The following is an 18,997-nucleotide window of genomic DNA, read 5'->3' on the forward strand; positions in this document are numbered from 1 at the left end:
CTATGATGGCATGTCCAAGATTGGGATGCCGAGGTTAAAGTGGACGAAACTCATATCATCGTGAACTTTCCAGACCAAGTGCTATGTCACAACGTTCACACTTTGAGTCGCTCAGCACACCATAAAGTTATTCCGTCAAATCATTTCCAGTTATACTCTATAATTTCCCTAATAAAACGTAATATACTGTTATTGAAAGAATCCTGCATCAAAGCCGCAAACAAATATTTCGCATTCTTTCCGGCAAAATTAATCTGTGAGCGCTCTAGTGCCAAGTTTTCCAAGCTATGGATCTTTTTGTATTTATTTGGATCAAATGTTATTTTTTTTGGCATAAAAAATAAACAAAAGTACCATTAACTGCCGTTAATGGATACTCAAAATAATCATATTTTAACTGGGGACCCCTCCCACCCTGACGAGCACTAAGAGTTCAACACGGTTCAATTGAGGCGTTGTGAGCATGTAGATCTGCTATTTTCACAATTTCTGCCTCTAATATTTGACAATTTGGCCAATGTTTAATTTGTCATTTTAGAGGTATTAAAATGTTCTTAAATTGTCACTTTAGAAATGTGCAGATACCCACTATACACTTAAACATTATGTTGGTTTGTTTACTGTTGAGAGAGAAAACAATGTTGCACATTAAGTTATCATCTGGGGACCCCCCCCCCCCCCCCCAAAAAAAAAAAAAAAATCATTAACCCACAGGTTAAGAACCACTGCCGTAGTTCACTGCTTCTCAACGTGGGGTCCACGGACCCCCAGGGGTCCTTGAGAGGGGTCCTAGTTGTCCCCTGCTAAGTAATCAACAGTTAGGAACCAAATGAACCCTTACAGGTCTGTAACTGAGAGTGCACTCTGAGAATGGAGAACGGAGGGTTCATCTGAGGACGATGTAGAAAGAGACACATTTGGTTCCATTTGTACACTCTCAGATTAAAGGGCTTTGCACACAGGCGCGATTTTCAACCATTGCGTTCAGTTCCTTTCCCCTCCATCAGGCGCCCCGGCTGGCCAGGGGGAGGCATTATTGAGACCAGGATTACTGCATGTTTTTGTGAGGGTATGAACCCTAGGAGACACGGGGAGAACATGCAAACTCCACACAGAAAGCCCTGGGGTCCAGTTTGAGAATCACTGCTATATACAGTAGGAATGCATGAAGGTTATCTCTCTCCTGACCCAGAATTGAGATAGATCAGTCAGAGAGGCACGGAATCTTGGCTGCATGTGTATGTATGTATGTATGCATGCTGTGTGTGTGTGTGTGTGTGTGTGTGTGTGTGTGTGTGTGTGTGTGTGTGTGTGCGTGTGCGTGTGCGTGCGCGTGCGCGTGCGTGCGTGCGTGCGTGTGTGTGTGCGTGCATGTAAGCCACGCGACCTTTCGTTTGCCAACGGGTCTGAGCTGTGTGTATATATTCTGCAATCTGCATCTAGCTTAAGGCAAGACCTAAATTCAGAGTGAACATTTTTAGCTCAAGCCTTTGCTTATGGGGGTCCCTGGAACAAAATATTTTGAGATGGGGGTCCGCGGCCAAATACATATAATTGTGGGGGTCCTGACAAAGTTTGAGAACCACTGATGCCGATTCTACACATGTCTTCTAAATCCTAACAGTTTTCTAAAAAAATAAATAATAATAAATAAATAAATAAAACATGTTGCTATATCAGTGGTTCTCAAGGACTCACAAAATGATATGTATTTGGCCGCGGATCCCCATCTCAAAATATTTTGTTCCAGGGACCCCCCCAGAAGCAAAGATTTGAATTAAGCCCTAAGCTAGATGCAGAATATCTATTCTAGTCGGAGGCCTTAGGGATTTTTCGTGCTAATGCCCACAAAACTGTGAAAAGTGATCAAAAGTGATGACTCATCACTAAACCATCGTTTTCTTGGGCCATTTGTAGCCCAAGGAATGTTTTTTGTGTGCAAAACAAATGCTTGCAATGCATTCAGCATCCTACTTAACTCATTGCATGCCAGGCCCGATAGTCCCGAGATTATTTTAATGTCTTTCCCTGCCAGGCCCGATAGTCCCGAGAATTTCCGCCATTTTGAAAAAAAAAAATTTTTTTTTGGACCCCAAAAAATGTAGTAGGCATGATAGAAATCGCGAAATTGCATGTTTAACCCCCATAGCAACCCCATCTATCAAACATGGCAGCCATCTTTGTTTACATTTTAGGAAAACATAATGGCTTGTATCTCATGAATGCCTGAACGGATTTCCATTCGGATTTTTTTGTTTGAAAGCTGTGAGCAATGTGGACACACGTGGTGCATTATCTAGGCATGGGTGTGCATGATCCGTGCACTATGAATTACATGGAAGTCTATGGAGACCAGAGGCACCATAGAGTACGAAGGTATTGTTAAATGGCGGGGAATGTGTTAAATACCCAGAAAAAACAAAATAAATCTGGGTATTTTCCTCCTGTATAGAAAGTCGATGGGAGCCCAACTTGATTTGGCCGCTGTGGCGACCCCGAAGGTCGCCGACTCGGGCACCCTAAGCTAAATCATTAGAGCATGCCCTGGGCAACATCTGTGCAAAATGTTGCGCTTTGAGACTGATTAGCACGAAATTACCATTCTATCTCCCTAAGGCATACATGGGCAACTGGCGGCCCGGGGGCCACATGAGGCCCCCACCTTCACTTAATGCGGCACACAGGTTAAATTAATACCGGAATACTGATATATTACTATATTTCAGCTGTTACAATTCCAAACATGACCTGCTTTAATTCCGTCAGTCAATATTAGTAGCTTAATGACTAGTATAGTTTTATGTCCAATGTATTTGTATTTAGGTTCATAAAGTTAACATGACTATATAACTAAATGCATTTGAAATTAGATAAAAATGTAACATTTCAGGATTCCAATTCAAAAACAACAAAAAATAATTCAGGATTCCAATTCAAAAGAAGCAAAAATAGCTGATCTACCATCTCAAAACGCATCGCAGCTTTTGTATGAGATATTAGAATGACAAAGTAGGACGCAGCAATATGCAATGTGGCCCTCTGGAGTGAAGGTGGAAATATAGTGGCCCTCGCCATCATCAAAGTTGCCCACCCCTGCCCTAAGGCCTCCGACTATTCTGCATCTAGCTTAGGGCCTCAGAGCCGTTGGCAAACCCCCCCCCCCCCCCCCCCCACACCCCCAGCATGTTTGTGTTCTGAAAGTCTACTTGGCGAGGGCAGGCCCCGCAGACAGGGTTAATCTCTAGAGATCTCTGGGCGTTGACAGGGTGCCGTCTGGTATCCACAGCAACCCGCAAAGGTTGACAGCAACTCCCGCATCCTGACGGAGCCCTTCACCCACGTGCGCAGCGGCCGGCTCCAGATCGACGCCGTGGTCGGCTACGACTCGGGCCGCTACAGCTGCGAGGCGCAGAACGAGAGGGGCACCACCGTGGAGTCGGTGTGGCTGGACGTTTACGGTGAGATTACAGTATGATGATGAAGTTTGTTTCGGACAATAGGTCCGTGAAAAACATGTATACAAAAACAACACAGAGATACACAGTACCAGACTGTTTTCACTCAGTTAAAAACATATAAACATAGCCTCCAGTGTTGCCAGAAGCAAGAGGAATGAATACCTTGTATCACTCTGTGTGATCCCCGTCAAGGCCACGATTAATACATTCTTTGACTCCATCAAGTCTACACATGAATCTAAACTTAAAGGGATATTCCACTTTCAACAGGGAAACAGCGAATGGGCTTCTCTCCACATCCACATCCATTGTAACTTCAAACTTCATTTCAACCATGATAGATTCATTAAAAACACCCATTATTTTTTTCTGGTGACTCATACTACCCTCATACTACCCTCCTAATACATGAGCAGTATTAGGAGGGCAGTATGAGTCACCAGAAAAAATAATGGGTGTTTTTAATGAATCTATCATGGTTATGAAGTTTGAAGTTACAATGGGAGTGTGTGGGGAGAGGCCCTGGGCCTGGAGGGCCTGGTAACATTTACATCAAATATCTAAATATTGAATCAAGCAAATTAAAAAACTGTTCAGGGTGTTCATAAAAGCCTGATTAGACGATCAGAGACAAGCTTAAAAGACAAGCTCGCAGCGCTGTAAGCTTGTAGTAGGGCATTCACCAAATATTCGAATATCAAAGTCACTATTCAACGTTGTTCACCAAAGTCGAACATTCACGTATTTATATTTTTTTATTGTTTTCTCTTTAAAAAATATATAGTTTATAAAGCTTGGCTAGATAGGAAGTCATAAGAATGAGTTGTCAATGCCCTTGGTGGATGAATTTGTTAATGCTCTATACCAGGGGTTCTCTAACTTTTTTGGCTGTGACCCCCCAAAATAAACATATTTGAACTGGGGACCCCCACCCTGACAAGCACTTGGAATTGTAGGTATTACATTTAATGGGACTCGGTTCCGCAGATAAACATTGTGAAAATAGCAGATCTACATGCTCACAACGCCCGTTGTGAGCATGTAGATCGGCTATTTTCACAACGTTCGCCTCTTGCTTACTTAATATTTGACAGTTTGGCCAGTCCTGTCGAATATTCGCCTATTCGAATACTCGAATACTAAAAATCACTATTCGTGAATGCCCTAGGTGGTAGATCTGCTATTTTCTTTATAGCTAAAGCCTAAAACAACGGTTAAGGTGGTTAAAATCTACAGCTGCGAGGCGCAGAACGAGAAGGGCACCACCGGTGTGGTTGGATGTTTACGGTGAGATACAAATCCTGGAAATCTCGCTCCCCCCGATGCACAGGGGAGATATGGAGTGATGGATGTGTATACATTCAGAAGCGTATGGTATTGTATTGCTGTCGCGCAGTGGAATGTTTTGCCCTGTTTGCAGCCTAGATGAGTTCCTGTTATCCTCATCTGTTTTCTTTTTCTTCCCCGGGCCGCGTCGACATCATGCACCAAGATTATCGTGCTTGGAGCATTTTGCAATTACTGTACTTACACAGTGCATACATAATACAGTACCATAATACCGTGCCGTCTCCGAACCCGATGAACTCTCGAACTCCCTCAACACAGCTTCGGTTCATTGTCACGTTACGAGTTTGCAGCAGTTGTAAAAGAGTGGGTGGAATCCTTTTGTGCAAGCTTCACACTATAGGAATAAGAGTGAAAGTAAGATAGATAGATACTTTATTGATCCCCAAGGGGAAATTCAGATATCCCAAAGCTCATACAGGCATATTAGTTAAAAACACATCACAAAAAAGAGGAGGGGGACACAGGTTAAAAACAAAGAGTGAATAAACATAAAAGACATTGAAAAGCATTTAAAAGGTCACTTTTAAAAGATCAAATATTTCTAAAGTGTTGACTTTATGACACTGACACTGTGTGTCTTTTGATGTGTGCTTGGCTGAATAAAGGTATTCACGATTTACGATTATAAGGACGAGAAGCCTTGTTTCGAAAACAGCGAAAAGATCGTCGATAAGCTTGTAGATCGGCTATTTGCCTGCTTAACCCATTTTGACCTGGAATCATTTCATGCTTTAGCTATTGAAAAAATAGGAGATATACAAGCTCACAGGCAGCGCTGCCATCTTCCGCTATCTTTGAAAAGTCGTGAAAATTTGTGCAACTCTTCGAATATGTATTTTTAAAGCAAACATTTGTAACAAGAATTTTGCTTCGGGTGGTTCCTGGAACTAAATGTTTTGAGATGGGGGTCCGTGGCCAAATATATATATTTTTGGGGCTCCTTCACGTGAAAAGGTTTGAGCACCACTGAAATAGAAATAGACTTGCACACATTTTCACATTTCACATATATTCCTAGAGGTTCTTGACATTAAGAAGTTTGAGCACCACCGATCATGGAAACATGTGTTTTTTCAAAAAAAAAGAAAAAAAAAAAGAAAAACTTGAGTAGACATTTATAGAATTGGGTCAAAAATATTCGAAGACTTTGCACAAATGTTTCAAAAATAGCAGATCTACAAGCTTGTATATCTGCTATTTTTTAATAGCTAAATCATAAAACAATGGTTAAAGTGCTTCAAATCTAGCATGACACGAGTTCATTCTTAATTAGCATTAACCCTTAGAACGGGTACACATTATTGTGATTCATTATTTTATGCTTTAAATATTGAAAAATAGCAGATATACGAGCTCACAGCGTGGCACCGAGTGCCGCGCTGTGAGCTTGTAGATTGCTATTTTTGAAAAATCGTGAAAATTTGAATTTTGACCCGATTCTAGATATATAAAATATAAAATATTTAGTTCCAGGGACCACCCAGAAGCAAAATTTGAGTTACAAACGTTCGCTTTAAAAATACATATATTCAAAGATTTGCACACATTCTCACAACGTTTTCAAAAATAGCATACAAGCTCACAGCGCGGCACCGAGTGCCGCGCTGTGAGCTTGTAGATCTGCTATTTTTTCAACAGCTAAAGCATTCAATAATCCTAGTGCCTGAATTTAATTAAAAAGCTGTCAACCTTTTCCGTCGGGACAGCCCAGGGCTTCATCCACCTCGCCCCGCCGGAGAACAGCACCATCCGCGTGCGCTCGGGGGAGAGCCTGTCTCTGAGCGTGGAGATGGAGGCGTACCCCGAGCCCCGCAGCGCCACCTGGAGCTTCATGGGCCAGGAGCTGAGGAACGCCACGGACCACGTCATCACCAAGCACAACAGCTCACACAGGTACGGTACACAGGCACTCTGTCTGCACGCAATAGCACACAGGCGCACAAACGCGCATGCGCGCACATACGCGATAACGCACACGTCTGCTTGAGCGCACACGCACTCACACATGCAGGCACACACAAACACAGACGCACGCACGCACGCACGCACAGACGCTCACCCTTACTGTCACGTACCGTTGTTTCCCGTTGAGATTGGCACATTTCACCCAGGTTTTTTTCATCTCACTCACGTCACTTTGTCTGCTGACCTCACTCAGCAACGAAATAAGAAAATGAAACAGAAATTAAACAAAAACAAAACAATTCACAGGAGGCAAGCAGTGATCACCCCATGATGTGCACTGCAATGTCATGTCTTTCAAATGCACTACATTGCAGGCGCTTTTTGAAAGTGAAAAAAATAAAAAGACACAGGTGACATGTGTGATCTGGGCAGCTTGTCCCAGGAAATGTGCCAAGCTCAATAGGGAACAACGGTACATGTATGTACACATGCAAAAGCATAAATCCACCCATGTAGGCCTATGCATTTCACTGCACTGCGCGCACACGCACGCACGCACGCACACACGCACGCACAACCATACACAACCAACCACACACACACACACACACACACATGCACACACACACGCTTACATGTGTGTGCGTCTCCTCGCCCTCAGCCTTACCATATTGAAGAATGTGTTCATTACAGCCTCTCAGTGAAATGTAACACTTTGAGTTTCCAGCTGGCCCCAGGTCAGTGGAGGTGATTACACACAGCAGTGTGACAGGCAGTCTCACATCACCACATGATCCACACCACGCTGCTGCTGCTTGCTGCCGCTGGAAGAAATTCATTGGAAATTCATTAAGGCCCCGAGGGCCTCTCCCACTCAAATGGGCTTTCTGCTCTCTTCCAAATGGAAAGCCATCATTGCATCATGAGGGCTACGATTACCACCAAAACATCAGGCAGTAACAGCCGCTATGTCACACTCATCAATATTTATTATAATTTATTTTATATTACCAGTGAGACTCCCTAATCGGGAGATAAGCGACCGGCAGGTCGCAGCGTGATTTTAGGCCAAAATGTGTAGGAGCAGTGTCCAAAAATGTGTTTTAAAAAATCGGCCTGAAGGTGGCGCTAAATGGGACAGATCCATATTGATGAGATGAGTGTAGACATACTGTGTACCGATTTGCGTAATTTTAGGGCAAAATGTGTAGGAGCAGTGTCCAAAAATGTGTACCACGCTACCGCGCTGTGAGCTTGAGCGGTGCCGCGCTGTGAGCTTGTATATCTGCTATTTTTCAACAGCTAAAGCATTCAATAATCCTAGGCCTAAATAGCTCAGATATGTAATACATCTACCCAAATACAGGTCCATTTGGGTCCATTTTTACATTGGATTCAATTTCAGTTATTTTACCGTGTGTAAATTAATCTTCATTTACTGACATTACACTTTAGATATCAGGATTTGAGTATTTACATCAGGGATGTTATGAGCTGCAAATTACAGGAAATCGATTACTTGACATTTCACATTCTGATAAAGCAATTTGGTTTGCGGCTCGATAGTCGTATTGAACATTTGGACATTTTACTGAAGGTCAATCGGTCGAAAACCCCTTTCACGACGAATCTATCGTCAATATGTGTTATTGATCGCTGGTGTTGATGTGGTCGTTGATTCCATCCGCAGGTACAGCAGCGAGCTGAGGCTGGTGCGACTGAAAATGGCAGAGGGCGGAGTCTATACATTCCACGCCTCCAACGGCGACGCAACAGTCAATCAATCCTTCAGGGTCTTTGTGATCAGTAAGTCACAATATGGAATCCACCTTTGACACGTTAGTCTCACACACACTGCCTCTCACACTCAGGGACGTGCTGGCCATTGGGAAAAGCGGGACAACTCCCGAACGGCCGGTTCATTCCCGGCCGGTCCAGGCCGGCCATTAGGAAAAGATTTAAAAATAAAATGTCGGCCTTCGTTCCATTTTGGAGGCTGGGCGGCCAACAAAGTAAATCGTCACTGTCGGGCAGAAACCTTGTATCTCCAAGTTTCACATTTGTACGTTTTTTCGCAAAGCAAAGCCCTGCTTCATCATAGAAGGCTGTCGCGTCGCACAAAAGTAGTGAAAACAGCAGATCTATAAGGACACAACGCCTCGCACCGTGAGGCGTTGTGTGCTTGTAGATCTGCTATTTTCACTAGTTTAAATCATTTTTAAAATGGTTTTGGAAGTACAAGGTTTCCACCCTACAACGACAAAATATAACTCATGTAATTGGCCCACTGGCTTGTCACTTGTCATGATCTGAAACGGCAAATCTTTGAGTAGTAGCAGCAGCGTGCAATGAGGGCCTCTCCAACTCTTTTTCCCAGGCTGAATCAGGGGCCCAGCACGTCCCTGACAATCCTTGAATGCTACACAGTCAGTAAAAAGTTGAGAACAGGAAGCTGTCGTCTGCTCTTCAAGGCGGAAGGTTATTCGACCGATCTTGAAATCACGTGTTCACAAAAATGTATTTTCAAATGATAAAAAAAAAGTGATTTAATTAGCATTTCCGCTAAGCAGCTAGCTGTAGCTACTAGTCTTCGACGAATGTGGTTTCCAGTAGGAGTGGCTACCTTTAACCATTTTCAATTTGCCATTTCTATTTTGGGCAAGTCATTATGGGCAACACAATTGTTCAAGATTAAAACATTATAATAAAAAATCTTCAAAACATTTAGCAAATCGTCGTTGTCGGGTGGAAACCTCGTATCTCCAAGTTTCAAATGTGTACGTTCTTTTGCGAAGCAAAGCCCTGCTTCACCATACAAGGCCGTCGCACAAAAGTAGTGAAAACAGCAGATCTACAAGCACACAACGCCTCGCACCGCGAGGCGTTGTGTGCTTGTAGATCGTCTGTTTTCACTAGTTTAAATCATTTTTAAAATGAAAAATGCAAAACGAACGGTTTTGGACATACAAGGTTTTCACCCGACAACGACGAAATAGTAACTGCACAAGCTCACAACGCAGAGCTTTGAGCTTGTAGAGCTTGCGTTGTTCGTTTTGAATAGCAAAAGTATAAAACAGGGCTAAGTGGTTAAAGGTTTCTTGTTCCCTCAAGCCACAGAATTAATTTCATTACAGCACCTACTGTAGCATTACAGTGGTATCATTAATCTTCACTAAGTGACACATTTGCAAATGGATTTTTTTCCCAATCCTGTGGTGGTCTTCAGGGACGTGCTGGCCATTGGGAAAAGCGGGACAACTCCCGAACGGCCGAATCTCCAAGTTTCAAATGTATAATTCTTTTCGCAAAGCAAAGCCCTGATTCATCATACAAGGCCGTTGCACAAAAGTAGTAAAAACAGCAGATCTACAAGCACACAACGCCTCGCGGTGCGAGGCGTTGTGTGCTTGTAGATCGGCTGTTTTCACTAGTTTAAATCATTTTTAAAATGATAAATACAAACAAACAGTTTTGGACATACAAGGTTTCCACCCGACAACGACGAAATATAACTCATGTACAGTAATTGGCCCACTGGCTTGTCACTTGTCATGATCTGAAATGGCAAATCTTTGAGTAGCAGCAGCGCTATAGAGAGAGAGATCTCTCTCTATAGCGCTGTAATGAGGGCCTCTCCAACTCTTTTTTCCCCGGGCTGAATCAGGGGCCCAGCACGTCCCTGGTGGTCTTCTACACATCCCATTGAAGTCTGGCGTTCAGGTGCCTAAACATAGTTGAGATATCGTTTCTGGTAGATTCTGATTATTATCCTGTTTGCATAATATACAGTAATAGGCTATGACAGTGGTTCCCAAACTTTGTCAGGTCGAGACCCATAAGAGAGATAAAATGTTTGCCCGGGACCCACGCTGCGTTGTGAGCTTGTAGATCGGCTATTTTCACTACTACTGATATTTTTTAATATATATATATTTTGTTATTAGGGAATTCAAGCAAAGTTACATTAAATTATTATATGTTTTTATTTATGGAATTTCTTAGATCTGTGTGTTTGTTTTAAAATGTATATTTAAAAAAATTATGACTCAGTGTTTATTTAGTTTTATATTTTTCACATTAACAATGAAACATAATGAAATGTAGGAAAAGAAAATCAGATTTTTACTCGTTGTGAGCCAGAAAGATTGGTCTGTGACCCACAAATGCATGGGTTCCGACCCACTGTCAAGGAACCAGTAGGCTAGGAGACGCATTCGCGTGCACTTGCCATGCAGTGTCAACCGTCAACGCATGCTAACTTCTTTGACCCATGTCCCCGTCGTCGCAGGTAAACCGGAAATCGTGTCCCATGAGGGTCCCGTAGACGGACAGGTGCGCTGCGTGGCCGAAGGGTCCCCCGCCCCCCAGATCACCTGGTACTACTGTGAGCAGCCGTACATGAGGTGAGTCTAAAGACCCCACTTGATTTAAGGCTTGGTCATAACGTCGAGACAGAGTTAAACCCCGTAAACTCCCGGACACGCCCCCAATATCATGGACTTAACGTTCTGAGCCCGGAGCCCAACGTTAAGGCTAGTGTATTCACAAATGAGATACATGCCGTATCACACAACTTTGCAAATACGTTTGCAAATGGGTGCAATTTAAAAGTGTACAGGTGATATTCTTAACCCGCCAACAAGTTCATGTTTGACAACTGAAATGATTGTTAGAAGCCATTTTCAACATGAGAATGCAGAGTGGTAACAAGCAGTGACAGAACACGTTGTAAATTCAGCGTCACGTTCATCCTTTTAAGTTAAATGGCAGCAGAGGCTCAGGAGGCAGAGAGGCCGCTTGGGAATCGGATGGTTCCATGTTCGATCCCGAGCTCCCCCTGTGTTACTGTTGAAGTGTCTTTGAGCAAGACACTGAACTCCTAACTGCTCCCGATGAGCTGGTTGGTGCCTTACAATGGTTTCCTTCACCAGCTGTGTTTCAATGTGTGTATGAATGGGTGAATGTAAAGCGCTTAGGGTAAAGGCGCTATATAAATGCACCATTTACCTTTTAAAGAAGTAGCGATTCATCTTTCTAGGCTGTCCCTAATTCTCTTCACCAGTGTCATAGGACAGTGGTTCTCAACCTGTGGGTCGGGACCCCCATGGGTGGTCCCCAAATTATTTTGGGGGGGTCCCCAGATGATTAACTTAATGTGCAACATTGTTTTCTCACTCAACAGTAAACAAACCAACTTAAGGTTTAAGTGTGTTGAGAGTATATGCACATTTCTAAAGTGACAATTTAAGGACGTTCTAACACCTCTAAAATTACAAATTAAATATTGGTCAAATTGTTAAATATTAGAGGCAGAAATGGTGAAATTGTTCTATTGTGAAAATAGATCAGCTATTTTCACAATAGAACCGTGTTACACAAAATGTAATGCCTCAACTCTTAGTGCTCGTCAGGGTGGAGGGTCCCCAGTTAAAATATGATTATTTTGGGGGGTTGCGGCCTGAACGGGTTGAGGACCACTGTCATAGGACACAGCGGAACCTATACATGCAATAACTTCTCACAGCAGCCTAAATGACCCGCGGGTCACGCTGACGAGGGAACACACTGTTCCAGTGTGTTCATGAGGATGGGTGCAATGGTGGGTTGGTGGGATTTTGAGTGGGCCGGCAAAGTGATTGGCCGACTGCGATCAGGTGACTCTCACGTGACCACGGATTGGAGGAGAGGTGACTTGTGCTTGGTGGCACGTAGGAGGTGGCACGCACCGCCGAGGGAGAACCAATCGGACGGACGCGGTACATCTTGTGTCAAACGTACAAAGGATACGGTGGGAGGGGCACCTTATTGGTTGGCTTACGGCCCAACAACCAATCCCGTGCCAGCGCTGGCGATGAGTGGGGGTGACTCATCGTACTGCTTATGAGACTTACAAACAGGGGCGTCACAAGGGGGGGGGGGGGGGGAAATGGGACTGAGTTACTAGAGCCCAAGGTGGAGGGGCCCTGATTATTTTATACTTTAGCTATTGAAAAATAGCAGATATACAAGCTCACAGTGCGGCACCGAGTGCGCTGCGAGCTCTGCTATTTTTGAAAAGTTGTGAAAATGTGTGCAAATTTTTGAATATATGTATTTTTTAAATTAACATTTTTAACTCAAATTTTGCTTCTGGGGGGTCCCTGGAACTAAATATTTTGAGATGGGGGTCAGTGGCCAAATACATATCATTTTGGGGGTTTCTTCACATTGAAAAGTTTGAGCACCACTGACATAGAAACAGATTATTCAAAAATAGCAGATCTACAAAGTGCCGTGCTGCGAGCTTGTATATCTGCAATTTTTCAATAGTTAAAGCACAAAATAACGCGTAATAATGCGTTCCCAGTCTAAATGGGTTAAACCCCCTCCCCCTATGAAGAACATTCATGGGGGTCCCTCCGCAGTTAATCCTTGTACCCAGGGCCCAGAATTTGGTGCGACAGCCCTGCTTACAAACTCAAACACATGGCGGATTACCCCTGATGGCACAATGACGTGATATGTACCACTGTGACACCAGAACGATGGGAAGTTAAACGATACAAATCAGTTTGGCAGAGTAGTGCACCCAGGCGTGTCTGATTACATGCATAGAAATGTCTGATTTATACGCGGGTCACACGCAGGTGTTACACGCCGCCAGGAGCCGATCTACGAGCTCACAAGGCCTCACATCGTGACCCCTTGTGAGCTTGTAGATCTGCTGTCTCTCGGCGTGTGACACTGGTGTGTAACTAAGTCGCAAATCTGGCGTGGTAGATACTGCAGAGGCAGCTGTGTGACCTGGGGAAAGGCCACGACATGGTACACATGGGACATGCTGGGGCCCCTGATTCAGCCCGGGAAAAAGAGTTGGAGAGGCCCTCATTGTGCGCTATAGAGAGAGATCTCTCTCTATAGCGCTGCTGCTACTCAAAGATTTGCCATTTCAGATCATGACAAGTGACTGACAAGCCAGTGGCCCATTACTGTACATGAGTTATATTTTGTTGTTGTCGGGTGGAAACCTTGTATGTCCAAAACCGTTTCTTTTGTTTTATCATTTTAAAAATGATTTAAACTAGTGAAAACAGCCTGGGCTTTGCTTTGCGAAAAAATTTATACATTTGAAACTTGGAGATACGATGTTTTCTGCCCGACAGTGACGATTTTCCTTTGTTGGCCGCCCAGCCCCCAAAATGGAACGAAGGCCGCCATTTTATTTTTAATTTTTTCCTAATGGCCGGCCGGGAATGAACCGGCCGTTCGGGAGTTGTCCCGCTTTCCCCAATGGCCAGCACGTCCCTGATGGTACAGTTGTGTGAAATGTCGAGCCCTGGGGTCCTCTCGGGTAGTTTTACTCATCGCACCCCCCTCTCGCCATCGCCCCCTTTGTCAGCGTAGAAATTCCCCTGCTCTTGTGACATCTGTGGCGAGAGCGGCATAACTTATGGTCTCGCACTGTAACTCGAAGATACTACGCATAAGAGGCGCGCTGCCGTTCCACCGGCATTTTACAGATCAGATGTAGCCGTGTCATTGTTTAGCGCAGTGGAAAGTAGGTGACGCAAGCACGCATTGTCACCACCAGCTAACGGCTTTGCGCCTTGAATGCCGGTTGGCGTGTCACGCATTAGCGACTTGAATAGACCTGTGTCGAGCTCTAAAGAGGCAACCCACTGATGTGTGGCGGAACATGACCGCACCTGACTGTCTGTACAGGTAGACAGCTTTAGAGCGTTTTCGCAACCTAAGGAATGTATACGGTAGGTAGGTTGATCATAATAAAGATTAGGTAGTCGTTGACAGAGACAATTAAACACTAACTTTGACGAGGCATCGGTGTGGCTTGCATGTGAAACAACTTATCCACCCGTCCGCACAGAAACTGGGGTTCAATTCCGGGCAGGAGAGTAATCCACCTTTGCCGGGGGGCGCAGACATACACAATTGTCAGCGACAAGCGTTCACTCGTTGGTGGGAAGCGACCTGGCGCTTGGATGGGGCGCTTGTTCTGTAGGGAGGGAATTCAGGGATGATAGAGCAGGGGTCTTTAACTTTTCCAGGCCAAGGACCCCTTAGTTGAGAGAGAGATGAAGCAGGGACCCCCCACAACCTTGTCATAGATACCATATCGTTTCATCGTTTGACAGCACAATCATCAGTGTATTTTGCATTCATGACAATTTGTGTTTTCAGATATTTAACCACTTGAACTGTCAATACTTCTCCCCTCTACACCAAACCTCTTTGCCGAAAATAGTCGATCTACAAGCTCAGTGAGCTTGTAGATCGACTCAGTGAGCTTGTAGATCTGCTATTTTTGGCTAAAGTTCTCAGAATCTGGTTAAGAATCTGGCTAAAAAGGAGATTTTCTAATCGTGAAAAATACATCAACAACAACAAAAAAGGAAAAGTTACAGAATCAAATGCTTGGCAGGTTTGGCAGCGACTGGGGCCACAGTACATAATTGGCAACTCGGAAATTGGGGAGAAAATGGGGGTTAAGCCATAATAACCGGGAAAACGTTTTATAACTACTGGTTTAGAAGGCATTTGTAGGATCGGCCTCAGGTCGAGCGCAGCTTGTAGATCTGATATTTTTGAAAAATCATGAACATTTCGACCCGATTCTATAAATGTCTACTAAATCCTTCTTCAGTGGTTCATGTCAAGGACCCCCAAAATTACATGTATTTGACCTCCGAACCCCACCTCAAAATATGTTGTTCCAGGGACCCCCCAGAAGCAAATATTTGAGTTACAAATGTTCACTGAAAAAATATAATATATATTCAAAGAGTTGCAAAAATTGTCATCATTTTTCAAAAATAGTAGATCTACAAGCGCGCAGCGTGAGTATATCTGTGAGCTGTGAGCTTGTATATCTGTTATTTTTCAATAGCTAAACTATAAAATAATGAATGAGTTAATGGGCAAAATGGCAACAAAAGAAAAGCCACAGCATGGAGGAATGCATCATCTCATCTCTTGTCACACAGGATCTCTGGTGGTGGTGTGCCAGCCAGGGACATGGTGACATGACAACATCTAAAATAACAGCGTGTACACTGTGTGTCTGCTCAGGGGCGTCAATTGGGTATGGCAGGGGTATGCAGCTGCCATACCCTGGGTCCAGGGGGAGAATAAAAGTTACTTTTAAATATAAATCCATGAATGTCTCTTTGTCTATCTGTGCAGGTTATTATGTTGTTAAATTACAGTAAAATAACTACAATGCAAAATTTTACAAAATGGTCACTTTAACAAGGTATTATAATTAATTTCTCCACACTTGTATTCTCCCCATTTTGACAAAATGGTATATTCCCAGGTTCCGCAGGTCAGCTGCACAGGTGCAATGCATTATTGTTAATTGTGGCACGTTTACTAACATGCTAAGTTTAGCTGCACTTGAAAAACCATTCCAGGCTGCCATATCCAGCCCAAGAAACCTTAGAAACCTGTGTAAAAAACTGACAAAAGTCGTAATTTTTTCTTCTTCTTTTTCAGACATTGTGAAAATAGCCGATCTACATGCTCACAACGCCTCGCAGCGCGAGGCGTTGTGAGCATGTAGATCTGCTATTTTCACAATAGAACCGTGTTATCCAAAATGTAATGCCTATTTTCCATGAGGACTCCCATCTTTGCCATACCCTAGCTTTTGCTGAACTGACGCCACTGTGTCTGCTCCTCTCTCTCTCTCTCGCAGGTGTTCCCAGCAGCTCAACGCCACCCAGGAGGAGCAGGACGTGATCACGGTCACCGTGCTCAGCCCCGCGTTCGGGAAGACGGAGGTGGAGAGCAGGCTGAACGTCAGCAGGGTGGACCGCTTCCACACACTGGAGTGTGTGGCCACCGTGGAGGGAGAGCAGGCCTACACCCTGTTCTCCATCAGCGGTGAGTCACCCTTTCTGTCTCCAACATGGCCCACACACCCAAAACAAATGCGAGTGTGTGCGTGTAGATCAGGGTTCCCCAATAGGCGGCCCGCGGGCCATTTGCGGCCCGCGGGGGGGCCACTGTCTGGCCCACACCAACCCCAGTAATAATGGTGGTATAAGAGCAGCAACAACACTAGTATATCGTTGTTGTTGGGTGGAAATCTCGTATCTCCAAATTTGGACGCTCTTTCCCAAATCATACAAGGCCATTTAAGACATCTCTATTTAAATAGTTAGTTTATTATAGAATTTTTTGTGCATACTTGTGCACGCCAACACATTCTTATACCCCCAACTCTCACATACCATGTTGACCATAACGGAATGATCCTAGCGGATTCCCATCCACTGGTATCGGCACAATACTCGCCATATGCACTAGCTAACCTCATTGGTAGGCCTGTCACAATTATTACATATTCGTCTAATCGCAATTATTTGACATAATCACAATTATTTTGTCATAATCATCATAATCGTTTTCATGCTGAAATATTTTCATATATTTGCTACACATTGTGAGCTTGTAGATCGTCTATTTCCACTATCAATGTTCTTTTTTAAGTATAAAGTTGTCAAATATGTCAGTAATTTCTTTGTATATTTAGGTTATGTGTCATATCTGCCATGTGCAACTTCAAAGCCAACAAACCAAACAGAAATGTAACTGTCAATGAGAAAAAACACAATTCAATCGTTAATCGAAATTATTTGAGCGACAACTAATCGGCATGTAAAATGTCATATCGTGACAGCACTGCTCATTGGGGCTCAAGCCTGCTTCTGATGGCGTGGCTGCCTGCCATTCTTCTTTTCAACGTAACAACTTGCTGACAATGTTTTTTACATTGACCGGTTGTGAATTAGGTCTGCATTCCCTCATCTCATCCACTCACATGACAGCACATGCCTCCCACAGGTTCTATTTCCCTAGTTGTGGGAGTTCCATAGGGAACACCCTGTACGTTAAATCTTATGCCACTTGAGAGAGTGAGAACACACACACACACACACACACACACACACACACACACACACACACACACACACACACACACACACACACACACACACACACACACAGTGGCGTCAGTTCAGAAAAAGCTAAGGTATGGCAACATGACTGGTGTCTTGCACGCGCGCGAAGCACCAGTCATGTTGCCATACCTTAGCAACAAGCATGATACATTTATTTTAAGAAGTACATTTTATTTTTCCCCCCGTTTCTACGGTTTCATGGGATGGATATGGCAGCCTGGAACGGTTGTTCAAGTGCAGCTAAACTTGGCATGTTAGTAAACGTGCCACAATTAACAATAATGCATTGCACCTGTGCAGCTGACCTACGGAACCTAGGAATATACCATTTTGTCAAGATGGGGAGAATATAATTATAATAGCCTACCTATTACCTTGTAATTTAACAACATAATAACCAGAACAGATAGACAACATAATAACCAGAACAGATAGACAAAGAGACATTCGTGGATTTATATTTAAAAGTAGTCTAACTTTTATTTTTCCCCCTGGACCCAGGGTATGGCAGCTGCATACCCCTGCCATACCCAATTGTCTCCCCTGCACACACACGCACGCACGCACGCACACACACACACACACACACGCACACGCACACACACAGGCAGACAGACGCAGAAAGTGGGAAACTCTATTACACAGTACAAATAGGGTAACCAGGTGTGGTCTGGCGGCGTCGGCTTGTCTCAAGTTTTGTTGCCAGGCAGATGTGGCGTGCGTTTAACCTTAATCCCCCACACATCACCATATCATGGGATTAGAATTAAGTGAGTGTCAACTGACAGTTGTACAATATCAGATCCTTGTTCGACCGCGTTCTCTTGCTCAGCCTCGAGGCTAGGTAAGTGTATTTGGGGTAAATTCGTACGTATTCTCAAATGAAAAATAATTTGTACGACACAAAGTGTGAATTAGCCACGTGTGTCGTTAAAAAAGTACCCTTGGTTCCACGTTTAGGCAGTGGTGTAATGTAACTAAGTACTATACTTAAGTACAATTTTGAGGTACCGTACATTTCCAATTTTCTATACTTTTACTTCTACTCCACCAGACCACCACATCTCAGAGACAAATATTGTACTTTTACTCCAATACAATTATTTGAAAAGTAGCCTAGTTACTTTGTAGATTTTGATGATTATAAAAAAAAAAAAAAAACGCTTCAGCCCTTTTCTTTGGCTATTAGAAAAACGTTTATACTTTTACTCAAGTACATTTTGAACAGAGTATTTCGACATTGCCGTATTGATACTTTTACTTGAGTAACAAACGTGAGTACTACTTCCACCCACCACTGAGACGGAGAGGCGCTCAGAA

General features: G+C 43.7%; 1 protein-coding gene across 1 annotated transcript in view; it reads left to right on the forward strand.

Annotated features, from left to right (window-relative positions):
• The window catches only part of kita (KIT proto-oncogene, receptor tyrosine kinase a), a gene marked incomplete at both ends in the record, with an annotated part of 72,363 nt that overhangs the window by 17,482 nt on the left and 35,884 nt on the right, over positions 1 to 18,997 (forward strand). Inside the window, 5 exons of the mRNA XM_080730893.1 lie at positions 3,266 to 3,458; positions 6,515 to 6,701; positions 8,404 to 8,519; positions 11,002 to 11,116; positions 16,408 to 16,595. Of these exons, the coding sequence (XP_080587019.1) occupies positions 3,266 to 3,458; positions 6,515 to 6,701; positions 8,404 to 8,519; positions 11,002 to 11,116; positions 16,408 to 16,595 (799 nt within the window). The remainder of the gene's footprint in view (positions 1 to 3,265; positions 3,459 to 6,514; positions 6,702 to 8,403; positions 8,520 to 11,001; positions 11,117 to 16,407; positions 16,596 to 18,997) is intronic.

The sequence above is a fragment of the Nannobrachium achirus genome (genome assembly GCF_963921795.1).
Source record: "Nannobrachium achirus genome assembly, chromosome: 1".
NCBI lineage: Eukaryota > Metazoa > Chordata > Actinopteri > Myctophiformes > Myctophidae > Nannobrachium > Nannobrachium achirus.